The sequence below is a fragment of the Equus przewalskii genome, chromosome 3 (assembly GCF_037783145.1).
Source record: "Equus przewalskii isolate Varuska chromosome 3, EquPr2, whole genome shotgun sequence".
In the NCBI taxonomy this organism is placed as follows: Eukaryota; Metazoa; Chordata; class Mammalia; order Perissodactyla; family Equidae; genus Equus; species Equus przewalskii.
The window spans coordinates 60,384,277-60,411,791 of NC_091833.1; the positions used below are offsets into that span (position 1 = coordinate 60,384,277).

Consider the following 27,515-nt stretch of genomic DNA (forward strand, 5'->3'; position numbering starts at 1 on the left):
GGGGGTAGAACATAACTGAGTGTGAATTTTTAAAACATAGAGTCTTCATGAGTGAACTCTTCAAAAAAGAAGGACTAACTTTAACTGCTTTTGATAGAAATCTTCCTAATATATTTTCTACAGTTTTTCTGTTTGTAGAGTATACACCATTTAATATTTTCTTGACTAAGTTCTCATTTTATTGCCATACTGAACTTTTGTACCATTTTATAATTCAGCTATGATCTTAAGCAATTTCAAGGTAGTTGACCTATGCTAATGACACTATCATATTCTTCTTTAAGTTCTTGTGACTAACTTTTAGGACAGTTTTTCTATTTTCTCCCTGTTAGCTTTCAGTTCTGCTTGTTGTTACTGTTTGTGTCCCCAACAGCCACTTCCTTCTCATGTGCTGTTTTCAGTGTATGGTGGGATAGACGGATCAACCTTGTTAGAATTATGTGTAAACAAAGAATGAATAGGTTCTGAATGGAAATCCAAAAGGTTTATTTCTGGAATAAAGTCACATAATAACTGTTTTGACTTTTCAGAAGACTTTTCTATTTATGTCATGTGACTGAAGTTTCTGGAAATCTGGCATGTAAAATTGGGGGTTACTTTAAGTTTATAGTACTTTAAGTTTATAGAGAAATGTATTTTTACGAGTACTTTAAGGCTTACTACTACTTTCTCAATACCAAGAATACCAATAGTAATATGCAGAACAGAGTCAGTGACAGTAAACGTATTAGGATGCCAGATTTTACACAAAATTGATTTTCTTTCAGGGCTGTTGATGTGTGGGCCATTGGCTGTCTGGTAACTGAAATGCTCATGGGGGAGCCCCTCTTTCCTGGAGATTCTGATATTGATCAGCTATATCATATTATGGTGTGTTTAGGTAAGATAATACATCTGCATTTTAAATATTAGAGGTTTTTTCCTATGTTTTTGTTTGCTTGCACTGATTTCACAAGCTGTTGATATGTTAAAGATGATATGTGTTTTAAGTGGAGGTAGGGAACAAATAGGAAAACCTTATGTGTCTGTCTATCTATCTCTGTCTGTATCTCTCTCTCTCTCTATCCATTCATTCATTCTCAGTCTGGCTTTGGTCTATCTGACATATGGTCTTAATCATTACCCCCCTCCTACCCTCCCCTCAAAGAAAAGAGTAAAGGCTGTACATTTTCTCTGCGCTTTTGCATTCAACAAATCAATGTAGAGAGGATGTAAATGATCACTTATCTTTGGGTCAGCAAGCATTTGGTGTAATACTACTGTTGCCCTCATCCTCACCTTCAGATTGAGAGACACAGAGACTTCCAAGGTAGTTAAATCTTGCTGCAAATCTGACTTTTGTTCTTAGTGCTTTGGACAGTGTGAAAACTAGACTATAAAAGTCTTTTTACATTTGTTGAAATATCAACCTCCTGTTGGGAGACAGAGCTTGGAAAATGGACATAATGGGAAATACTTGGGGGTTATTTAACTATTAGATTTAAGTTTCCAGATTAGAAATTCAATAAACAATACAATGGTTTCTTACAGCAGAATTTTCATATATATTTTATTAAATTAGGTTTTAAAGTTGAGAAAAAGGATGAAAGTGTTCAAATCAGACCTTAGATTCAAGTATAAAATCAGTTGACCAAAAATTAAATTCTTAAAGGGTGGAACTGATTTATATAGATTAACCATATAACTATATGACTATTGACTGACCATATGACTATTAATATTTTCGTCGTTTTGGTCAGCATTCTTTGCTTTGTTTTTAGAAATGGAGTGGTGGTACTTACATCTAAAAAAGTATAAACTGTTCTTTACCTGTCCTTTTCCTCTGCTCCCTCAAGTCTTCAGTTCTATGTATACAACTGAAATTTTCTAAATGAGTATGTCAAGATAACAATGTTAATCTCCTTGAGTTGACTTTTGTCAAAACCCCTGTAAAAGACTGCCTGGTGCCACGACAATAAGAGCACTGTGTGGCTCATTTTCCTGCTAAGAGAGCCCCAATTCCATAAGCGGTGTTCTCCTCTTTTCTCTACTCCACATCCCCTGTCTCTTTGTCCTTTCTGTTATGATGTATAATGACAGAGATCTGTGCTCTTCTCACTTCCAGGTAATCTAATTCCAAGACATCAGGAGCTGTTTTATAAGAATCCTGCGTTTGCTGGAGTAAGGTTGCCTGAAATCAAGGAAACAGAACCTCTTGAAAGACGCTATCCCAAGCTCTCTGAAGTTGTGATAGATTTAGCAAAGGTTATCACACTTTTTCTGTTCACCTTCTGATGGGGAATTTACATTACGGAGACTTGGTTTTCTCTTCTTTTTTTCTTCTCTAGTTGATCTTTTAGGTCAACAAGTTACCCCGATGATTTTAATCTTTGTACATTAAGAAAGGGTTTAAATAATTTGGCAGGGGTGGGGGATTTCAGAGATAAAGGCCTAAAAATTTTACTTGTTTTAGGAAACCATTTAGTGTTATCTAGCCTGTTTTAAGTATGAAAACATCCTCATAACGCTATGTTTTTAATGTTTACCATTTAAAATGCAAGCCTTGTGTAACTAGAAAAGAGAAGAAAAGTAGGATAAGAAAAGAAAAAGAATGGTAGGGAAGTCGGAAAATATTAAAGTGTGGGGCTTAGGACCATGACCTATAGTGATCGTTAAAGGGGCTTTTGCCTCATCGCTGGATTCGCTGAAGCTAATTCACAAACGGTCATCGCCTTTGCCTTGTATTTGAAGGAAATCTTAGGAAGATTCTCACTGGATCAAATTGTCTCTAAAAGTGGGCCTTTTGGAATTATTAGCTCAAAAAAATTCTTATTAGTTAGGATTGTCCTAAAGTATTGATAAAATAAGTATCTGTAAAACACTGGGATCACATAACATTTACCCAAGGTATTTTTTACTTTTTAATTCTTTAAATAACTTATTTAAAAAAATAGTTTCATAAGCTTGTAACTAATTATAACAAGTTCTTAGAATAATACGTTTCCACTTTTCTACGTAATCTAACAGATGAAAATATTTTTCGTTGAGATTAGCTTTATGATCTTCTGTGAAGAGATTTAAAGGGAATAAATGCATAACTATCATCTGCCTTGTGTCCCTTCTAGTAGAATCCAGTACCTTTCTAAACATTTTATTATAGAGATTTTCAAACATAGAAAAGAAAGTAGAAAGAATAATAGTATAATGAACCCTCACGTACTTGTATCTAGCTTCAACAATTAACAGCCTTTTGACAATCTTTCATCTATCCAGACCCTCCTCAACTTTTTTTTGAGGGGGGGTATTTTGAAGCAAATTTCAGATGTTGTATTATTTCACTTGTAAATAACTTAATTATTTATAGAACTTTTCTTGTTCATTTAAAGCTACTTATTGAGTCCCTTTTATTTTTACTGGCATTGAGTAGTTCTGATTAATCAGAACAAGACTTGCACTAAACTAAAATCATCTGTGCAAAGTATCTAGCACAATAGTAAGCACCAAGTAGATCCGTTCCCCTCCAATCTGCAAGAGCTTTAAATTTTAAAAATTCACAATAATTCCTTAATATCATAAAACATCTAATCAATGCTCAAAGTTTCATTTATTTTCTCATACTTTCTTTTCATAGTTTGAATTAGGATCCACATGAAGTCTATAGATTGCAATTGGTTGATATGTCTTTTAAGATTCTTAATTTATAAGCTCCTCTTCATCTCTTTCTTTTTTGTTTAAACCTTGCCATTTATTTGTTGAAGAAACTAGGTTGTTTGTCCCTTAGAATTTGCTACATAGAATAGTTTAATATGTTCCCCTGTGTCCTGCATTTCTTATAAACTCATAGTAGAACTGGAGCTTGGCAAGACTACTTCATAAGAGGTTGGTGTATTTCCATCTGGAGACCCTGAATATCTGGTGGTCTTCCTTTTGGTGATATTAGCAACCATTGGTGGTCATTGTCTAGATTTTTGCTTTATTCTTTATCATTTATTACAGATGTTTAAAATTCATTGACATGAAAGAGGAATTTTCTATTTTTCTGTTTAAAAATTTAAATGTAGGCAGCTTTTCTTTGATATGAACTGTATGTATTCCTTGGTTTTCCAGAAATGCTTACATATTGACCCAGACAAAAGGCCCTTCTGTGCTGAGCTCCTGCACCATGATTTCTTTCGTATGGATGGATTTGCTGAGAGGTATAATACTGACTCGTGTTTTCTAGGTCACACCACCACCTAGGGTTAAAGTAAGGCCTCCATAACAGTACCAAACAGTATTTCTCTTATTTGCCTACCCACTTGCTTTTACAGGATCTCAAATATTTACCTACCTCCATTCACCCTTAGCAATAACACAATTCCTAGGAGTGGTCCCCTGCATTCAGGAAATTAAGCCTCTTGGTTTTCATGAAGCAGTCACTTCACGCTTTTCTTTCTGTTTTCCTGTGGTGACATCTACCACTCAGGTCACTGATTTCTATGTTGATACGAGCTGTGTGATGCATCATCCTGGGTGCTGATGCATTTGCAAAAGTGCCATCTCCTGTTGCTGCCGAACTCGTACCACACCCAGTCCTGTGACACTGCTGACACGTTGAGACCTTGATGTGCCAAACCTGTGGTTGCCAGACCTGCTGGCATGGTCTCTCGTGCTGTTCCAGCTGCTGGTATTAGTGCAGCTGACAAAACAAAAAATGCTGAGATGAGTGGCAATGACATTGCTTTATATTTTTGCAAATCTATTTAATATCTAGCTTAATAAAAGACAGCTGGATTCTCATATTTGCTTCTGCATTCGATTAGCTGTGAATGCGGAACTTGTTTTGGTTGCTTTGGTTGTAGTATGTGAGGAAACTCTGGCCTCACACAAATGTATAGTTGGAAAATGAAAGAGTATTTTGATAGCCCTTTTAGATAATTGTGGTTATTCTTTGACTTTATACCAAAAACTGATACTGTACCAAAACTTGACAGTGGTAGTTTCTTAAAGATTGATTGCGTTGTGGAATCTGAATCTGTATCAGTGAACTTTTCGTACCCTGTTACATCAAAATCCATTGGTTTATCTTGCACTTTGACTAGATCTGTAACCCATGCATGCTTTTGTAACATCATGCATTTGTCATTTGGAAAATACAGTTTTGCTGTTATGCAGATCTTTAAAATGTTGATACATTTCATTATACAATATCAAAAAGTCACATTGTCTCTCATCAGAAAAGTCTTTAAGTATTGGGAATCTGCTAAGCTCACAGTAGTAGATACAAGTTTAACAGAATTCTAATTTTGCGTAAAAATTTGAATTTTATCACTGACACAATATTATCAGTTGTTTTCCTTGAGGTGACAAGCTCCTTTGTTCATTTTTTAAAAAGAAAATGTCTGCCGAGCAGCCCAAGTCTGAGTAACCATAGTTTTTCCTGTCGCTCTTTCTTTCAAGTAAAAAGTCATTTCGTGGAAAGTGGCTGCTTTAGTGTGTATCTCAAACAGTCACACAAGTCCTTTGCTTGGGAAAACCATTGCACCTTAGTCTCAAACAGAGGCACTGATTGCGTATTTCCATTTTGTCACAGAATGTGAAAAAAGACGTGTTCAAGGGTTGAGATTTAATAAAATTAATACTGTTTTTACTGCTTCATTAGAGACATTCTTAAACGAAACTTCCTTTTTTTTTTTTTTTTACCATGAGGAATGCAATGACTGCTGGTACGGTTTGGTGCCGCTGCTTATTCTTGGTAAGGCGCCAGCAGTTTTACCCGCCTTTGCGTTTATAGCATCAGCGCAGATGTTAACCTGCTGAAAAAGAAGTCCTCTTCATATTAAGATAAGAATAGCTGTGACCTTTTGAACCTCCTGAAAGGTTCTCAGGGATACCAAGGGGTCTACGGGCCCCCTTTTGAGAACTACTAATCTATACTATAATTTTTCTCATTTTAAATAACACAGTCTAGTTTAATACTCAATTTTTCAAAATAAATATCTTGAAAACCAATTTTTTTCTAGATTTATCTGTCACACACAATTTTATTTTATTGACAAATGTATTTTTATGTAGGTTTTCTCAGGAGCTACAGTTAAAAGTACAGAAAGATGCCAGAAATATTCCTTTATCTAAAAAACCCCAAAATAGAAAGAAGGAAAAGGAAAAAGATGATTCCTTAGGTGGAGAGGGAAAAACACTTGTGGTACAGGTAAATGTCCATGTTTAATGTGTATTAAATTAAAATTTAGTATGTCTTTAAATTTTGGGAGGAAAAAATGAAAATTAAAAAAAACTTTTCTGAGTGGTGAACAAGTTGTGAACTTTTACCTGAGTTGTAAAAATATATCTTCTCTGCAGCTGTTACCTGTTTAAAAAAAATCTTTATGTGACGTGTATTGAGTGCCAACTGTGTGCCAGACTGCGCACCAGACCGTACAATAGGGTTTGTCGGGAAATCACACTCATCTAAGAACATTTAGACATATGTCTGCACACCCACGTGGAAACACATGGACACAAACTCACCATTGTTTTCCCTTGAGTTATAGGAGAGAAAATGATCATTTTTAGAATTTCACATAAAGCAGAACATTTTAAAATTGAGATTCGGGTATTTAATTTATTTGAAGTTTACTTTTCCTGGTAACTTATCGGAATCTGTTCTTAGTAAGGTAATTCAAATCCACTACCAACCCACTCCCATTTTCTCAAGTAAACCAAAAGAAGAAAGGGGTCTCCATTTTGTGTTTCCTAACTCTAAATATATAAGAACAAAAGTGGGCATGGTTGATTACTCTTCTATGTTTTTTTCCACCGAAATAGATATAAATTCGATATATATGTATGTTATATAAATCTGATTTACATATCAGAGCTAGTGTGACTTGCATTTCCATTTGAAATAAATGTCTGAACAAGAATCCTGGGTTTAATTTTAATTCCATAGGTAGAATAAAGAAAAGAGCACAAAAAGTGTTATCTGTGGAATTCTGGTTTAGTTGACAAGTACTTTATAGGAAGAGGTGATTTTTCATTCTCCTCAGATCATTAATGTTATTAACATTTTTATTAATGGCCAGGATACCAACGCTGATCCCAAAATTAAGGATTCTAAAGTATTTAAAATAAAAGGCTCAAAAGTTGATGGAGAAAAAGTCAGTCGAGCTTCAAATGCCAGCTGTCTCCATGACAATGGGCAGAGCCACAACCGAACAGTGCCTTCAACAAGCCTCAGAGACTGCAACGATAGCGGTGTGGATCGCACCAGGAATCCAGGCGTGGCAATTCCCCCACTTATGCACAATCTTTCTGCAGTGCCTCCCAGTGTCACTTCTGGAATGGGGACTGTTCCAGGAGTTCAGAGTTACAGGTATAGAATTAGGGAAATAAGAACAAATTGTTGTTTAAGGATACATTTGCACAATGCAAGTGTTTGTCAGTTCAGCCACATCGTATTACTCTCAGGCTTCTGGATTCTATTCATTCTTGCCAGATTGCTGTTTGAAAAGACTTTTTGGCCTATGTGATAAAAATGATTAGCATTTGATCAAAAATTTCACGTGAGTCCCAAGAAAGTAGGGTTGCATTGTTTAAGGTGAAGAGCCTATAGCTATTTAGTCTAACAACGTGAAAGGCGGTTGTCGTAATAAAAGAGAGAGCTGGTTTGAGGGTCTGCTGCTGCGTGGTATGGCGTGGGCATTTAGTGGCACAAAGAAGCTCCTTTTGGGAATTTTGCTGAAAGGAAGGTAATTTATTTGGGTGGAGTTGGGGGCTTGGTGGGAGGCAGGAAGGAAGTAGTAAAGGACTGAATATGTCCCCAGATCTCTGTGCATTGTGTGTTTAAGAAGAGGCTTTAGATTTTGATTAAACTGCATGTCACTTGGTGCTATGTCATTTGGTTTTGTGGATGAAAAAATAATTACTGCTGGTTCTAACTTAAACTTTTTGTTGTTGTTATTACAGGATGGATGAGAAAACCAAGAAGTATTGCATTCCATTCGTTAAACCAAATAAACATTCTCCATCAGGCATTTATAATATTAATGTGACCACATCAGTAAGTGAACTGTTCTCGGTGGTAGAAGAGCAAGCGTTAGTCATTTCCAGACCTTCGTTAATGTTGAAGATGATAGTGAAGAACTGAGGATTTCACTTGGAGACATATCATAAAGTGGAACCTTAATTATGCATATATATCATCCCAGCCTATCATAATCATAAATGTGAAAGTCTTAAAGTTTAGATAAGTTTTATTATAAATCTGGAAGTTTAAATATTAGATGTTATTATTAAAATATTTGTTTCAATTTTTTCGGTAATGATAAATTTTCTTAACCTAATGTTTGGTGTGATCAGTTCTTTTTTAGAGTAGATGAGAAGATAAATTGTCTTATCTCACCCATACCAGATTTTTGGTGAAAGTATTCTATTTATTCATTTAACAAATATTTATTGATTATCTATTATGTGTAAGACACTGGAATGCGTAAGTCAATCTTTCTCTTCAAGGAGCTCGTGGTCTCGTAGAGGATCAACAAATTGAAACATAGTGTCAGATTGTAATAGAAGCAGGTAGCAGGTTCAGAGGAGCATTATTATGCTCAACATAGTTACCAGAATGCTTCTTTTTAAAATTAAGTTAAATCATCATCATTCTTCCACTCAGAACTCCCTCCGTTGGCTTCTCATCTCTGAGTAAAGACCAAAGTCCTTACAGGGCCTATAAGTCCCTGAAAAACTCACTCCGCCACCCTCTATCGCACCCTTGCAACTGTCATTCCTGAATCCGTCTATTCCAACTGCACCGATTTCCCTGTTATTCCTGGAACGTGGCCAGACATGCTGCCACGTTTGGGCTTTTGCACTTGCTGTTTCCTCTGCTTAAAACATTCTTTCCCTAGATAACTCCCCAAATTTTGATTTTCTCCTCCTTGGCTTACGTCAAGCCTCCTTGTGAGGTCTTCCCTAATATTAAAACTCATTTTGTCTCCCATTACTCTCTATCCCCTCTCCTTGCTTATGTTTTTTCCATTGCATAAACCTGACATCCTCTATATTCTCTTATTTACATATTGTCTGTCTCCCTCAACTTGAACGTAAGCCTCCAAGGCAGGGGTTTGTATTTAGTTTTCCTCACTGCTCTTCACCACCTAGAATGGGGTCTAGCACATTGAAGTTGCTTAAGAAATGTGGCAAATGAATTCTGGCAGGGAGAGGGAGGTATGGACATATCCCCAAAGGAACATTTTTCTCACAGATTTCGCTTCTCTACCTTTCTCTTTATCCTCGGAGCTGAAAAATATAGTCTTTCATATCTCTTATCATTTGGACATTGGGTTTGTTCTTCTTTTAATTTTTCTTATCCTACAATTTCTGTACCCTTAGTACTTTCCTTTTTGATACATCTTACTGATTTCTTTGTGGATGTTTGTGTTTTACATTCCTGGTCTGCTTTGGAAGATTATTTTGATCAGCAAGGCTTTTCAGAGTAGCTGGCTCAATACCATTTCGCTGGAATTGATAACAGCCTTCCTTCGGGCATTGTGTAATCAATGCTGGCTGATGATTTAAGATCTTATTTCCGTTTATCTTTCTTTGCAAGAGGCCATCAAGAAAGGAGGTAAAGATTAGCGGGGAGAAGACCCACTGGAGTCTTTTCCTCATGAAAATTAATGGAGACAGAGCTAAGCCTAAACTTCATCAGCTTCTGGGTTGAAGATCAGTACCCTCGCCCGTGCTTCATGCCCCAATTCTGAGATATGCATAAATATAGTATTATAAACACCTCTTATGTATTTTATTTTTCACTCTTTGAATATGTAAATCTAGTATTTCGAACTCATCACTTATTTATTTTTGTACTTGTAGATAGTTTTTGTGAACTATTTTTTGTGAATTATTTTATTTTATAGCTGATTTGAACCAAGAGCCTTAGCACTTGTTCTATGAAAAGAACAAGCAGAAACGTCTATAAAAAAAAGAAACTCACCACAGGACTCCTGAAGACTTGCTGGGAGGCAGAGTGGCATGATGCACAAGTGTTAAAGTTGAGGCATCACAGAACCTAGTTGTCTTAATGCTGTCATTATATGTGTGTGTATTTAGTTATACATACATATGTGTGTATATACTCATACATATATATGATTTCATTATACATATGTTTTTTTAAATTTTAGCAAGTCACATAATCTCTACGTATCATCTGTTTTGAAAATATGGAAAAGAATATAGTGTTTCTGTGATTCTTAAATGAAACAGATCGGGAAAATGTCAAATTCATAAAGTGCAGAATCGAAGTGCCACTACTATCCTGTACTTCATTTTTTTTTTTAGACTTTATCAAATAATAGTACTAAGAAAAATTAGGAAAATAAGTGAAGTATAATTCTTAATAAACTGTATTCCTAGGAAGATGGTATCATGTGCTAACCCTGAGGAGCAAGACAAGGACAAATATAGAAAAATGAGTAACAAGATTATGTTGGGGAAGCAAAAAACAAGCTAGGAGACGTGATTTACACAAGACAAGCTGTTCAAAATTGAGGTGGCCAAGAGCAACCATGTGCTGAAAAGCCCAGTGAGTTCACAAGGCCTGACCTTGCTGGCCTGGTGGACCAGGACAATGATGCCCATCTCTTAACCTTTTACTGCCTGCCAAGACTTACACTGAAGGTTGGCAGGGGGAGAAGGAGAAACTCATAGCAACCAAGTAGTCCACTTGCCAGCAATTTTAATAAATTTAATGAGGAAAGGTTTGAAATAATTGGGTAAAATTGTTGTGTGTTTGTGTGTTTCTGTTTTAGGAATGTTTTATTTTCTGGCCTTCAAGGAATACATTTCTTTTCTCTTAGACGAGGAGATGCCAACAGTCCTCTTTTCTTTTTTTTTTTTTTTAAAGATTTTATTCTTTTCCTTTTTCTCCCCAAAGTCCCCCGGTACATAGCTGTATATTCTTCATTGTGGGTCCTTCTAGTTGTGGCATGTGGGACGCTGCCTCAGCGTGGTTTGATGAGCAGTGCCATGTTCGCGCCCAGGATTTGAACCAACAAAACACTGGGCCGCCTGCAGTGGAGCGTGCGAACTTGACCACTCGGCCACGGGGCCAGCCCCTCTTTTCTTTTTTTTTTAATTGAGGTATAATTGACATGTAACGTTATATCGGTTTCAAGGTTTTGTGTGTTATTAATGTTCTTCAAATTTTACATTATTCCAGCCCTTCAATTCCATAAATTTTAGGATATGAACATGGTTATAGAAGGGAGCAAGCCTAGCTTACCTAGAAGCTAATTCATTTGTGTCAACCATTCTGATGATATTAGGTCACTAATGAAAAGAGCCTACTTCAGGCAAATAAGAAAAGAAGGGAATACTCAAAGACAGACGTCCGTTTACCTGAACTGAACTATAATCATCTCCCTGAACTAAGAGCCTTGGAAGGCATCGGTATGTTTATAATGCTTTTGCTTTTTATCCCTTTTGTTTACATTATTTAAAATGTATGTTAAATAAACTAACAGAATATTAAAAATAAAAATTCATAGTAACTTTACATATTTAAGTAAGTAAATATGTACAGACTTATGTACAATAAGTGTATACTGAGGGACAGATATAGAATGTGAAAAACTAACAAAAATGTCTTAATTTTTTCATGGTGTTTATGGTTATTTTTTATCTAGCTCAAAATTCCAGGTTAATAAGGAAAGAGAATAAAAACCTCTCAGAATCTCGAATGCCATCCCTAGCTGCTGTCGACCTGCATGCCCCCGGTGTTGCATTACATCAGGTACAGAAACACGCTTTGTAGGTTGGATGGAACTCGGGTCTCTCTCATCCTTCCCATGAAAGTATTTTAGAGAGAGTTTGCTCTTAAAGATTGGGCAGTTTATTGGTGGGATCTATAAAATTTTGCCTGTTAAATTTTGTTTTCTCTCTCATTGCCCTTACTACCTTCATTACATATATATTTATATAAATGTTCCCCAGCTTATAGTAATCAGTTTTTTTATATATTAAAAATGTGTGTGTGTGTAGCCTAACTATGGCTTTTATATAACTATATGTTTTGTGGTAGTTTATGGTGTTTCATTGCATTAACCCCGAAGTTATAACCTATCTTTCAAAGAGTGAAACTCTGAAATTGTTTTTATTCTTTTAAAATGTACTGTGTACTTGGTGCTTTTTCCCCAAGACAATCCACTCCATCTGTGCTAAAGATTTGCTATTCCTTATGGTCATCTTTCTCTATAATTTCTCTTACCTCTTCAGAATATTTGTTTCTGCTACTTTTCTATCAACACTGGTCACATCACTCATGTTTACATTAGGAAAACTGGCAGACTTTTTAATCAGCTGAGCCAACCCTAGCCAGCCACAAGCTTTGGATGTGTATCATTGTACTTTCCCTTTACTTCTTCAAACAGATTTCTCACCTTTGCTTGACGCTAGGCAACTTTTGTTTTGGAATTTAATTCTCTATCCTCTTTATTAAAGCATTTCCATTTCATAGAGACCATTCATATGTTGCCTCCTTATCTGTGTGGATGCTTTTTCCTACTGTTACTCCTTAAATAATTTTGTAGAGCTCTACAAACAAGGGGAATAGTGTTGAGGATAACAAATTACAGAGGCAGATACTGAGAAAAAAGTTTATTGACTGCTGTTGCTTTGTCTTATCTCTTGCCAACAATTTCTGTAGCAATGTAATCAAAATTAAACAAATTCCTGTTGTGTGAAGGTTAATCACTGGCACAAATTTTACATTTGGGAACCACAGAGTCTCAGTAAATTCCCTGTATACTTCTAAATTAAATTTGTGGATTTTAAAGGTGCAGAATTTTTCACTTGCTCCTTGTAAGTGCAGTTGTTCAAAACCACTTTTCAGGGCTGACATAACCAAATCTAGTTTCATGCTATGAAACTAGAAAGCCTTTCTTTCACTACCTTCACACTTCCTCAATATTTTTATTTGTTGTTCTGAACTAATCCTTTTATATTTATAAATTGGTTCTGCATTTTCACTCTCAATTTAGTTGTTCAATTTCCAGTTGTCTTTAAAATACAGTAAAGGAGAAAGTAGGTGTGGCACAAAACACAAATTAACACCAAAACAACACGAGTGTACGTGTGGAAAATCCGAATGGAAAAAGAAGTGACAGAAGACTGAGAGCAAAAGGCCTTCTGGCAGAAGCTGTGACCTGTAATTCCACCCTCTTCAAAGCCAGTGACAGCAGTTGAATCCTTCTCACTCTCTGACTCTTATCTCCCTCTGCCTCCCCTCTCTGACTCACTCGCCTGCTTTTAAGCGTGCATGGGATTACATCGGGCCACCAGGAGAATCTCTCTGTCTCAGGGTTAGCTGATTAGTAACATTGATTCCATGTGCAACATCCCCTCACAGCAGTAGCTAGATTAGTTTGCCTAACCAGGCACAGGAATCTTAGGGGGATATCTTTAAAATTCTGCCTACTGCTGAATATTTAGGCCATTAACATTTAACGTGATTATTTATATGTTTGGTTCTAGCTCTGTTCTGTTTTCCCTTTCCAGTCTTCTTTTGAATGTTTTTAGTATTGGATTTTTGGAAATATCTCTTTTCATTTTTATTTTTAAGTGGTTGCTCTAGGGATTATAATACGCATAACTTATCTTTCACAGTCTACCTAGAGTAAATACTGTACCACGTATAAAATGTAGAAATCTTGCAAACATATTCCCCCCCAACCTAAACTTTATGTCAGAGTTATATGTATTTTATTTACGTACATTGAAAACCCCACTACATAATGCCAAACGTTTTGCTTTAAACAGTTATAAATATTTTAAACAATTTATGAGGATTAGCTCATCTTCTATATTTATCTAACTACTCACTATTTCTGTTGTTCCTCCTTATTTCTTAAAGATTGCAGTTTTATTTTCTGGTATCATTTTCATTCAGCCTAAAAAACTTCCCTTAGGCATTTCTTGCAGAGCAGAAATGATGGTGACAAACTTTAGTTTTTCTTCATTTGAGAATGACTTTATTTCGCCATCATTCCTGAAATATATTTTCACTGGATACAGAATTTGAGTTGGTAGGTTTTTGTTTTTGTTTTTAATTTTTCTCCTAGGACTATAAAGATATTATTCCTCTGTCTTCTGATCTCTATGATTTCTGGAGGGAAATCTCAGGCATTTGAATTGTTGTTCCCTGTATATATGATGTTTCATTTTTCTCTAACTGCTTTCAAAATTTCGTCTTTATCTTTTGGGTTCAGTAGTTTGAATATGATGTGTCTAAGCACAGTTTTCTTTGAGCGTATCCTATTTGGAGTTTGCTGAGCTTTTTGAATCCGTAAACTTATCTCTTTTACCAAATTTGGGAAGTTTTTGTTAATTATTTCCTCAAATATTTTTTTCCACCACAATCTCTTTCTCTTTTCCTTCTGAGATTCCAATGACATGTATGTTAGACCTTCTGCTATTTTCTCACAGATTCCTGGGACTCCGTTCACTTTCTTTAATCTTTTTTCTCTCTATTCTTCAGATGTGATAATTTCTATTGATCTGTCTTCAAGTTCTTTGACTCTTTACTTTGTCATTTCCGTTCTGCTATTACTCCCATCCAGTGAGGTTTTTAAACTTCAGATACTGTATTTTTAGTCCAAAAAATCCACTTGGTTCTTTATTAGAGCTTCTATTTCTCTACTAAGAATTCCTGTCCCTTCATTCATTTCAAGTATGTTTTCCTTTACCTCATGTAATGTAGGTATAATGGCTGCTTTAAAGTCTTTATATACACACAAACAAACATATAAAGTATATGTTATATACATATTTATATATATACACATACATACTATACATAAATATACATAAATAGCTATGTATATACAGTTCTAACATCTGGGCCATCTCAGGATTGATATCTGTAGTTTGTCTTTTCTCTTGGGAATTGATCAACTTTCCTAGATCTTTTTGTGTCCAGTAGTTTTGAATTGTGTCTTGGACATCATGAGGCTACATGTGTTATATTGTGTAGTCTCTGGGTCCTGCTGTAATCCCCTGGAGAATGTTGAAGTTTTTGTTTTAGGAAGCAGTCACCCAAGTTTCGTTCACACTGTAACTTCTGCCTTACCTTCCATGACAGGTGGTCCAAATCTCGGTTCTCTAAGCCTTTGTTATCCTGGTTTGCATCTGTCCTGCAAGACTTGTGCGGGTGATTCAAATCTCAGTTCAGTTCTCTAAGCGTTTGCTGTGCTGGTTTGGAGCTCTCCCATGTTTGGAGCATGCGTCCTCAGGAATTGGACTGAGACTTCTGTGGGTTTACACACAGAAGTAGATGATGCCCTTCTGTAGTTCTTTTCCCTTCAGAATCCACCCCCCCCCCTTGCTTTCTGGCCTGCAGGGACCCTTTTTCCTGGTTTCTCTGGTTATAAAGATGGGGTTTCTGTCAGACTTTTAGCCTCTTGCACTTCCTCACTACTCTGAGACTAGGGCCTGTCCTTTGGGCAAAACCACAGGAGTGAAAAACAGACAAAATTGGAAACCTACCCCCACCTGAAGGGTCACATCTTCAAGTTTTGACTCTTCTCTCTTAATCCCCAATTTTTTGTATTTTTCCCAAAGGTTTTGTTTTGTTTTGTTTTGTTTGTTCTTTTGGGGTTAAATAGGAGGAGTGGGTTGTAGTGGGTTGACCCTGCCCTGGCACATCAGAAGTATCTTTTAACAGATGTATCAACAAAGAGGTCAAAGAATAATGTCCCCTTACTTCATCCTCTTCTGTGCAAGCCACTTGAGCTATGAATAGTGCATTCTGAATGTCTGATATTTGAACAACAATAATTGGGACTTTTGGGGAATGGGACTTTTACAATTACTGAGAATCTATAATGCTTGATTATTAACTTATAGATATCGGAATCTCCCCTGTCAGATGATTCAGAGGCTGACTTGCCTCGAGTGGAACACCAGCACTGAGTGTCGTTTTTGTTCTGAACTGGGTAGGTCTGATTTCTCATACTTAAAGCTGTGTAACCTTTCATGGGAATTATTCTGTAGCTTGCTGAAGACATATCCTGCAACCCAAACATTCTGTAGCTATCGATTCCATGAGAACTCCTGATAGAGAAAGAGTTGTACGACTTGAAAAAACAGAAGTAGCATTTGTCTCTGTGATGAAATCCCTTTCCGTAGAGTTCAATCTCTTGCCCTTAAACTAATCTCCTGTATTTCATTGGATGCAGTAATGTGAATTTAGGGTGACATATGCTCCAGGAGGATGTAGACTTATCTCCATTATCAGTCATTTGCCCGTCAGTCTTGTAAAGCAAGAAAGATTAAATGATTGCTTGGTAATCTTTTTCCCCAATGAAGAGGGATCAGCACTATACCAGATACGTGATTGCCTTCCTTTTAAATATACCTTTTTAGTACTAAAAAAACAAAAATCAGACCTTTTTGAGTGATAATTTGCTAGGTGACATCAGACAAGTCATTCAATGTTTAATATCTCATTAACTCTGTAAAATGTGATGATAATAAAATCCCACATTCTCTTACTGTATTGTTGGAATTATTCTGATAACCTCCACAAAGCCTCGTGAACATCCGTGATGTCAAATGTGAATTTACTGTGAAGTGAACAAAGCTTAAGTTTCAATGCCTCATTTGTACATGTCCCTTCCAAGGCCTGGAAGAAGTCTTTACAATGCGTTCTTTATACATACAGTATAAACTGCAGGATCTATAAAACTTGGATCTATTTTGTCAAAATTAGTCATGTTTTTACATGAAAGGAGATGGTGTGTTACACCTGATAGTTTTGCTTGGTAATTATCCTAAAGATTGTCTTTAAAATCTTGTTTTTGATACATGTGATCTAAGGTTTTCTTAGACTATGTAATACCTATCAATATTATCAATATATACAATAGGAGAGAGCAAGTGAGATAGAAATCAATTTCTAGAAAGATTTCATGTAAAATGTTTGGTGGCATACGTCCCCCTGTACTTTTAGATGCTGCTCTAGCACTTGAGATGACATCCTCTTGCAACAAAAGTGGTGATATCCCAGAAGGAGAGATTCGTGGTTTTGGTCATTTACTTCTGAACTGCCTGCGTTTTCTGAGAAAGGCCTTGCAGAAGATGAAGGAAAGACACGACTTTCAAGTGTTTCAAAGGAAGATTGAACAAGCGCCCCTCCCCAGCCCTTATCCCATCACTTTTCAGGTCCACTGATGCTATTTCAAGATAGTGATATTGTTCTTGTTATGAGAATGTGTATTTACTGTTAGTAGATTGTATTTTAAAAGTTACCCAAGAGTAAAAGTGAGTGAAAAAAAGGGAGAGAGAGAGAAACATTATAAAAGGTTATTTATGCATTGAACTTTGTGTGTTTTCTGTATAAATGTGTACATTTATGTAGGAGAGGGTTTGGTGGAAGTAGGTGATAAGAACTAGGATCTGTTGAAGAAAATGAAAAAACAAGAATCAGTAAGAGAAAATGTTTCCTTTACCCTATTGTAACTATAAAAGCTCATTAAAAATCTTGCTTGTTTCTAGGCTTTAAGGAGATATGTGACTGCTCTCTATGGATAGATGTATGTCTGGTTTCTGTGATTATTGTTGATGTTTGATCAGTGTATTATGGGAATCTGGCCTCTTTGCTGATCTTCTAAGAACCACGCTAATGCAAATTTCGCAAAGAAACCTTTTATTTCCAATGACTTATACAACTCTGGCATTGGATAGCCCTCTGTTTTGTAAGATTCTGGTGCTAAGCTTCCTGTGTGCCCGAACATGACTGAAACAAGAGTGGTGAAGGAGAATTTTGTAGATATATTTGGAGTTGAGTACTGCGCTTCTCATTGAAAAAGAGGTATACATACAAAATTAGGAGACCGGAAGCAGGGTCACCAATTGATCAGAACTGATTCACTCTTCTCTGGGCCAGCTGCTACTGACTCCCCAGCTGAAGAGGCTTGAAGGAGGGCCTGTCCGCTGTTAAGGACTTCACTGCTGCCCACCGATAGTGTGAAGGTGATATTAGAACCCAGAGATGTTCCTCTCTCCTTGTTTCCTCAGACACTTAGCCTTCCCAAAAGCTTTTCACCAAGGTGCAAAATCATTTACCTACAGTCCACGCATCTTTTCTGATGCACTGGGCCACAACTTTTAGGTGGGAGGGCTAAGTCAATTTGACTCCAGGTTTTTGGTTCCTGGGTTTCCAGTTATGCTCTGCATTTATCATTTTAGAGAATGGTTGTTAAGGGGACCAGAATTTGTGTGGGGTTTTTTTACCTTAACCAATTAACAGTGTGTTGTTTTTTCCAAAAGACATTGACTAGAACTTAGGCCAAGAATTTCACTAGCATTTTTCTCTATTACTCTGAGGAGCTTAATATTGAAATTCTGACCATCCACACTTGGGCCTCAAAAGAGTAGGACGTTCGGGAGGAGGCAAGGTGGGGAGGCTCCAGTGAAGAAGTCTAGAGGTGGTTCAATTACAGTTTGGGCTTGATTCTGAGGGTCTCTCTTTAACCCCTGACCAGGGATTTGACTAGCTTGGTATGGCTCACACACTGAACATAATTAGTGTATAGGCATTAAGAGGTTCCCATCAAAATGTTACTTTATTTTCACTTTGAAAAATATTACCAACAGACTCCACAGCATGGAAAGCAGGCAATACTTAAAAGCCAAGTGGTTCTCCAATTTATTTCAATGTTATTTTTATTTAAAGATCGGTGTGAAAGTATCACCTCAATGTCTGAGGGTTTAGGATCAGTTACCTTCTCATTTCTATATTTGCTTTTAGTATCTTTAGCCTAGTAAAACATTTTGTGAACTCTAGAATTAAGAAACTAGAAATTATTTACTTTGACACTTGAAGCTCACATTTGGTTAAAACCTTAGCAGAACTACTTGAAAGAGAAGATTTTGCAAACTGGGGCTATAGATGCTGAACCAAAATCATCCCTTTTTTTCAGTTTAAGTTTACTTTGTCTCTCCTTACAAGGATATGATTAAGCCACATATTAATAGGAAATATATGTATGTACTGGTAGGGAGAAATGGGCTTGCTGTGTGTATGTATGTTTTAAAATTAATAAATATTATATCTTACTGATCTCCATAAATGGTTTTTATTTGCATTTATTTAATTAAAGAGACTATAAATGATGTATGCAATACTGTATGGTAATTAACAAATAGGTTTGAAATACTCTTTTTATTCTTTTTGGGAAACTTTGGATATGGGAGTGGCAAGTTAATTTCCTTACACAGCCAGTGACTCAAGCAGCCTGGTCATAAAGTAACGCGCCTTGTGAAGACTACCTGGGAAGGTTGTGACAGACTCCGGCTTAGAACCTGGTTCTCCTGACTGAGAATCTCTTCTTTGGTTAGAATAGCTGACTTCCTGTTGAATTGGGAACTTAGAAGGTGTATTTTCTTACGTGACTCTCTCATTATTGGTTCTTTTATCTTAGTTGTACTCCAAGATAAGGCTGGATTTGTACTAAACTGTCAGTCAGACTAGACTGAAAAATGTGGTTGGTTTGTTTTCAAAGCTGTCCTCTGTGCAACTGAACCACTGGCCGGGGATTAGAAACACCAGGTCCCTGTTCCTAAGGCATTAAGGCTGGTCCTAGTGAATTGGACTAAATGGATTTTTCTCTGTTGTTTTGTGTAAAGTGTTTTTGCATTAGAAATGAGCCCTTAGCACTCCTCTATGTGAATGAAAATTATGTTCGCACATTGCTTTTTAAAGGGTCTCATTTTTTCTCTTGATAGCTTTGACATAAAAGAACTTGAAAATGTAACTACATACAGCTTATGTTTCTTAACTTGTCCTTTTGAGAAGTACCTTACCACAAATCTTGACATTACTTCTGAGTAACTTGTGACCTAGAGCTTTGTGTTTATACGTGTTTGTGGCTATCTAATGTTGAATGTATTATACACTGAGAAATTTTCTTTAAGAAAAAAACCCATTTACAAAATGTCATTTTCCTTCACTTTCAGTGAAATTTTATTCCTCCCCCCCCCCCCCCCCCCGCCGCCCCCCGCATAGTCTTGGTAAATGCATTCTTGTTCTGCTTTGCATGCAAGGTCATCTCCTGTAGGAGGGAGGAAGGTGCGAGCAAAATTTTGGAAAATGTATTGTTGGTTAACATGAACTGAGAAAGAATCAGAGAAATGAAACCAAAATATCTCGATTAGACATTGAGACTAGGATGGGATCTCCTATCAGTCAAGAGAACAGGTTTTTCTGTCAGTTTATCTCCAGACAGTTTTCTCCGTGCCTCGAGGTCTGGAAAGTCATCTCCGTTAATGTTGCTGCTAGAGATTAAACCTAGCCCTCGCCCTGGGGCAACAGTGTGTCGTTGGTTGGTTACGGGTCCCTCCTCAACCTGTCTTCGGCCCTCTCCCTTGGATCATCTCTCCTTTTGCTTACACCTACCTGTCTGTCTCCCCCACTATATTTTTTTAAGTAGAAAAGCTGTTTATTAAGTTGCTCCTAGACCCTCTAGGAGAGTCGGGGCCAGATTCTGAAGGCACACAGGCAAGCACGACAACCAGTGTCATGATCCCCAATAAATTGTCTGTGTCTCTAAAAATTGGGAACCATACCTTATTTATCTATTTCTGCTCCACACCGTCTAGCAGAGTGATTTCTATCTGACAACAGGAATAATAATCCTATGAAGGTACGAATCGTTAGTCATATTTTACAGGCAAGGTAGTAGGCTTAGAAAGTTTGTGGAATTTACTCCATATCACTCACTTAATAGATGATAGAGCCATACGTGTTTGTTGAAATAAATATATGGTCATGATTACTTAGATCTGGAATCAATTTAAAAAATTTTGTTTAGATAGTATAAACTTTGGGAGCTTAGCCTCCTGGAGCTACATGCGTCCTCATTCACTTACAGAGGAGGAAGTGTGTTTGCCCAGCCATCAAACAAGCTTCACTCCAATTAAGCCAAATTTGGATGCTGCTTCCCTGGAATCAAGCACTGTAGCCAGAGGAATGGTATGCACTGATTGGCCGGGCCTCTGTTAAATTCCTTTGTGTGGATTAACAGTGAGAATGAAAGGAAACAGGATTATGCTGATTGGTTTGGGCCAATGACAGCCTACTTGCAGAACCACCTGGCTTCTACACAGCTGAGCGGGTGTACATAGAATGGATGCTGGAGAAACAATCTCGTTGCTTGCAAGAGGGGGACATTGAAGCTGCAAAAGGTGTGCTTCATTTTAGATTTTGACTGAGTCCACCAAACTGTCCTCCAAAAATGCTGTACGATTTATATTCTTCACCAGCATATGAGAAAGTTTATTTCCCCATAGCCGGACCATATTAGATGTTACTAGTAATTTCCATTTTTACCAATCTGATGGATGAAAGTTATGCTGCTTTTGTTTATATTTTCTTGATTACTACTGATGTTACATATATTTTCATATATGTTTTTCTTTTTATGTATTTATTGGTCATTTGGGTTTCTTCTGTGAAAAAAGGGTATTAAAGCTCTTTAAAAAAAGGTAAAGCAGATTTTTAGCTTGAGCATTGGAGATTTTCCTTTGTACATAGGTTTCCTACCTTCTGAAAAAAAAAGGCAAAGACCAGGTTCAGATAATATAGTTTGGCTCAAGCCATCTTGTAGCTCAAAACTTATTTTGTATTGGGAAATATAACCCAGCCAGAAGAATGTATTTTTCATTACGCTTGTCTTCTTAAGTAAGGTGGTGAGATCCCCTTGCTTCTGTTGGGTCTTGGGAGGAAATAAGTCAATGAGGGATAAGTACTTCTCCCTTCTAGGGTAGACGGATGAAGAAGTCAGTTCTGCTGGGAAGGACAGGAATTAAGGAGAGTTATGAAAGTCTGAGCTCAGGGGTTGCTGCAGGTGGCCTGACGTCCATTTCACTAGGATGACACCCTGCTTCTTTGGCTCTGCCCAGGTTTGCCAGTGCTGCCAAGACGTGATCCAGGAGGGGGCAGTAAAGCCCCACTCACAGTAAGCCATATCCTTCCGAAGAGGAAAAATGCTAAAATCTATGATGAATTTTACCTGAGGAGTATTATCTGTTCCTTTCGTGCATGCAATAAACGATCTTCTTTTTCCGTTTTCAAGGGCCCAATGTTAAGGAGTGCTTAATCTATCTGAACCACAGGGGTAGCAAAGGAGAGCAGAAATAGCCGGTCCATCAGGTGGAACTGCCGGTGGAGTGGCGCACCCTAGTGGACATTGACAGTTTAACACTCCAGTAGTCCAGTCCTGGGGTTTATGACGCTCAGTGGGAGCAGAAGAGACCCAATGCATGTGGTCTCTGTCTCTGTGATTGTGTCAGGGCTCCCCTAATGTCAGGTGGCTGGTGACTCAGAGGTCAGCAAGGCAGAACCAGTGGCTGGAGGAGGGCTTGGCTGATGGGAGCTTGGGGGTGGTGGAGGGGATCTGTGGACTTCGCTGAGAATCCTGAGTAAAAGAAAAATAAGTTGGGGAATTATGAAAGTAAACTTGCCTCACGACGATAAAATGTGAGCAGATGGGCAAACGCAGAGCAGCAGGAAGGCCAATCAGGCCACTTCTAAGAGTGCTAATCCAAGGAGGGCTCTGGACATCTTTGGAATTAATTCAAAATATAGTTTTCAAGCGTGATTTCTATATAAGCAGCAAGATGTAAGTCGATGCTCACAATGAACGGAAATTTGAAGATTAGTCCACACTGGCACTGGCTATTTTTCTTGATGATATTGGAATGCAGCATAGGGAGTTTGCATGGTACAGCCCTGGACACATTTCCAACCTTGATATCAGTCAGCTCACGTGTATGTTAAGTCAGCAGTTGGTCCACTGGAATTCTGAATTTGAAAAAGTACAGGGCATGTTGCTCAGGGGAAATAAGCTATCTATTTTGTGTCCAAAATTTAAGTCCTTACTATACCTCTTAACGTGTCGATTTAAAAAGAAATTACCAAAGAAAGCTGAAAAGGGACTATAGAAAAGGAGAAATACTTTACCAATATGGAAACAATTTTAAAACACATTTTGAACACGATTTTATTACTATGACTATATGAAATCTACCTCTATTCTGAAAGGATGAGGATGGATATCTAGTTTTCCAAGTGCATGAAACTGTGAAAGATATTCCCAAAGAGACTAAAGCGTTTATTGTGTGCAGAACATGTAATAAACCTCCTATTTGGAACATAGGCCAAGATGTATATACATTTTGTTGTCAGAAAGTCAGTTTCTCCTTGCCTGTTGAACAGATATTTAAAGAATAATGGTTTGAAGAGTCGTCTCAAATAATTATCCTTCCCAGGACACCTGCATGTCTTGACCTGGCCTTGGAGGAAAGATTTTACCAAGAGGATTGGACTCAAGTTTTTAAAAAAGTGATAGATGCTGCTAATAAAAGCCTGAAAAATTGCAAAATTAAGTGAGCAATTAAATTGGAGGATTCTCTCTGCTTACCATTCCGACCTATTCTCTAAGAAACTACTGAAGAGAGAAATTTTATCTGCAGTAAAACAGAGAACGAGTCATGTTAAAATTCCTGAAAGAATGTTGAAAACATGCGCTGGAGGCCACTGACTGCTCTATTTGAGAGGGGGGTAGGAACCTTAGCTTTCTCTCCTCCATAGAAGTTCTTTTTTTCTGGAGCAGATTTTAAAATCCTGAGACTTCCCCTGAGATGTGGGAGTTGATTGGGAAGGAAACAGGGTTAAATATCAGGAGGTTTAAAAGTTCGTTTATTTAACAAATATTTATTGAGTCCCCACTATATGCAGGTATTGTTTTAAGTCCTGGGGATAAAGGAGTGAACACAGTAGACACAAATCACTGCCTTTAAGGAGCTTCCTTTCTGATGTGAAAGATGAATAATAAACAAGATAACTAAGAATACACATAGAAAGATTGAATGTGATTCACGTTAGGAAGAAAAATAAAGCCAGGACGGGGAGAAGTGGGTCTGTGCCCGCACGTTTAGATAGGGTGGCCAGGGAAACTGAGAAGTGGCAGTTTTTGAATGTCTTGAAAGAAGTGAAGGAAGGACCCATGTGGGTAATGTAGATACTGGGGGCAAGAGCGCTGTAGACAGAGGGACCAGCAAGGGCACAGGCCCTGAGGAGGGAGTGTCCTTGGTTCATTTGAGGAGCCGCGAGGAGGGCAGTGTGTCTGGAGTGGAGTGAGAAAGGATGAGAGTAGTATGAGATGAGGTCAGAGAGGAAGACGCTGGGGACGACGAGTGGGGGGCGGGGGCCCAGGTCGTGCAGGCCGCCAGAAGGACCTGTACATGTATGCCAAGCGGTTTCCGATGTAATTGTTTGTGATGGTGCCTTCTGTATAAATCATTGAACTGCTACTGTCCAATTCATGCTCTTTTTAATGTACTTTTTTATTTATTTTTTATTAATGTTATGATAGATTACAACCTTGTGAGATTTCAGTTGTACATTATTGTTAGTCATGTTGTGTGTACACCACTTCCCCCTTTGTGCCCTCCCCCCACCCCCCCTTTTCCCTGGTAACCACCGCCAATTCATGCTTTTCATAAATTCCCAATGTTGAAATTGTGAGAGGTATTTTCTGTTTGGAATGTATGTTTATCTCTTTTTGTGATTCTTTGGCTAGCCAACTTTATGAAGTATAGAGTTATATTGAAGGCTGTTGGAAAATTTCTGGCCCTAGTTGGGAAAGATGAATGCTTATTGGTACATATGTACTAAAAAATACGCCAAGTCTTCTGCTTGCTGTCGCAAGGTGATATTTCAGTGAAATATTGCTTTTTTCCCCCCAAGCTTTATTGAGACATAATTGACATAACATTGTGTAAGTTCAACCTGATTTGATCTATGTGTATATTGCAAAATGATCATCACCAGAGCGTCAGCTAACACCTCCAGCCCATCACATAATTACCATTTCTTTTTTTTGTCACGAGAACATTTAAGATATACTCTCTTAGCAACTTTCAAGTAGATAGTACAGTATTATTAACTATAATCACCATGCTGTACATTAGATCCCCAGAACTGGTTAACCTTTTAACTGGAAGTTTATACTCTTTGAGTAGCATCTCCCCATTTCCCCCACCCCTCCGCCCTGGTAACCACTACTCTACTCTCTGTTTCTGTGCATTTGGCTTTTGTAGTTTCCACATATAAGTGATAGTATACAGTATTTGTCTTTCGCTGTCTGACTTCTCAGTGAAATATTGCTTAATACAACCTTGCTAGCTACCAGTCAATAGACTATTTGAATGCTTGTTTGATAAACAAAATCTATAATTAGCATACATTTACTGAATTCCTTTACACAGCAGCATTTTTAAACATTTTCAATTGATATATAACTTACATATAGTAAAATACATACATCTTAAGCATATAGCTTGATGAATTTTCATAAATGTATACACCTGTGCAACCACCATCCAGATCAAGATATGGAATATTTCCAGGTCCCACAGGCTCCCTCTTGCCCCTACTCAGCCAATTACCCATCAAAACTCATCACTATTCTGGGCTGGCCCAGTGGCGCAGCAGTTAAGTTCGCACGTTATGCTTCGGTGGCCTGGGGTTTGTGGTTCGGATCCCGGGTGAGGACATGGCACTGCTTAGCAAGCCAGGCTGTGGTTGGTAGGCGTCCCACATATAAAGTAGAGGAAGATGGGCATGGATGTTAGCTCAGGGCCAGTCTTCCTCAGCAAAAAGAGGAGGATTGGCAGCAGATGTTAGCTCAGGGCTAATCATCCTAAAAAAGAAAAAGAAAAAGTCAGATGTGCTCTGTGCTTGAAAGAGGAAAGTGGTGGTCTTCTTTAATTTTTCTTATGTATAAAAGTGCCTGAACATTGTAACCCCTGTTTTCTTTAGACTCAGAGCTTCCTCTAATCATGCAGCTCTTCTGGGAGTTTGTGGTTATGCTATCAAAATTGGATACCTCCTGTTATGGGCTGAATTTATCCCCTTCAAATTCATATCCCCTTCAAATTCATATCCCCTAATCCCCAGTGACTTAGAATGTGATTTAAGTCAAAATGAGGCCATTAGTGTGGTCCCTAGTCCAATCTGGTGTCCTTATTAAGAAGAGAAATTTTGGACACACAGACCCCAGAGGGGCACATGCACAGAGAAAAGACCGTGTGAAGAGGCAGCGAGAGGACACCATATGGAAGCCGGGGAGGGCGGCCTCAGAGGAAAGCCACCCTGCTGACCCTCGATCTTGGGCGTCCAGCTTCCAGCACTGGGAGAAAATAAATTTCTATTGTTGGAGCCACCCTGTCTGTGGTGTTTTGTTATAGCAGTCCTATCAAACTAACACATCTCCTCAAATAATTTTCCAAATGCCATAAGGTAACAGTTATAAAATGTCAGCTCTTTCTTAATTTGTCGTTTTTAATCAGGCATTTAGCAAACTCTATTGTTTGCCCGGTAATTAAATGTGCAACAAAGCAACCATTCAGTAGCAGACCCCACGCAGCCTGCACTTCCTTCCTCTCCTGGGTTGACTGTCCCTTGTTGCCGCCTGCTGCCCACAAAGCCCTGCAAGCGCTTCATGGCTGCCGAGGTGGACAGCGCCCTCTGTGAGGAACCGGCATCTAGGATGAGGATGCTGCTGTTTCCTGATTTTCCCAAAGTTGCTGCTGTTTGTCAGGGTGCCAGAGAAGGAATGAGTTCTGTGCAGAGGTGGGGAGAATGGCCTCCTTCTCCAATCTGTGCCACACTTTGTCACGTTGCCCCATCACAGCTCTGCCATGTTCAGAGGCTCCTAAAGTTTCTTTTAAAGACATTTGTATCAGCTTCTGGTGCTCACCACTGACTACCTGAATTCAATCCAACGGATGGAATGACACGCCATCTTATACCTTCTCTCTCTCCCTCTGAGACCCAAACTTCCAACCAAACTTTCCCTTTAATTAGGAGAATTAAAACTACCCAATTATGCGGCCGGCCCCGTGGCTGAGTGGTTGGGTTCGTATGCTCCGCTATGGGGGCTCAGGGTTTTGCTGGTTCAGATCTTGGGCATGGACAGACATGGCACCATTCATCAGGCCATGCTGAGGCAGCATCCCACATGCCACAACTAGAAGGACCCACAACTGAAAAAATATGCAACTATGTATTGGGGGGCTTTGGGGAGAAAAAGGAAAAATAAAATCTTAAAAAAAAAAACTACCCAATTAAAAGCTACCTTTCCCTAAATATCAGTGAATGTTTGAGTCCCAGCTCAACCAGACTAGATGCCCTGTAACTCTTATAACTAATGTGTGAATTGTTACAAGGTTATTGGTAGTGTGGGATGTAGGAATAGGATTTTATTTTTAACTTATCTTCAAAGCATAGATAAATTCAAGATTAATTTTTTGTAGTTTTCTCTTGGGTGTTTAGAACTCAAACCTTTATTTGTACTGTAAAGGGGAAGAAAAAGGATTAGTAATTATGCCCATGATGCAACAGGACTAGTTTTTACCATATGGAGCAACATACAAGTCCTTTTTTTTTCTTTCGGTGAGGAAGATTGGCCCTGAGCTAACATCTGTTGCCAATCTTC

The 27,515-nt window shown here is 37.9% G+C and overlaps 1 protein-coding gene across 1 annotated transcript in view; it reads left to right on the forward strand.

Moving 5' to 3' along the window:
• CDKL2 (cyclin dependent kinase like 2) overlaps positions 1 to 19,085 on the forward strand; it is a 31,277-nt gene extending 12,192 nt beyond the window's left edge. The window contains exons 5-14 of the mRNA XM_008521965.2: positions 768 to 880; positions 2,105 to 2,244; positions 4,087 to 4,175; positions 6,034 to 6,169; positions 7,041 to 7,330; positions 7,924 to 8,017; positions 11,283 to 11,406; positions 11,643 to 11,749; positions 15,859 to 15,947; positions 16,964 to 19,085. Coding sequence (XP_008520187.1) covers positions 768 to 880; positions 2,105 to 2,244; positions 4,087 to 4,175; positions 6,034 to 6,169; positions 7,041 to 7,330; positions 7,924 to 8,017; positions 11,283 to 11,406; positions 11,643 to 11,749; positions 15,859 to 15,924 — 1,159 coding nt within the window. The 3' untranslated portion in view covers positions 15,925 to 15,947; positions 16,964 to 19,085. The remainder of the gene's footprint in view (positions 1 to 767; positions 881 to 2,104; positions 2,245 to 4,086; positions 4,176 to 6,033; positions 6,170 to 7,040; positions 7,331 to 7,923; positions 8,018 to 11,282; positions 11,407 to 11,642; positions 11,750 to 15,858; positions 15,948 to 16,963) is intronic.
• The last annotated feature ends 8,430 nt before the right edge of the window (positions 19,086 to 27,515 follow it).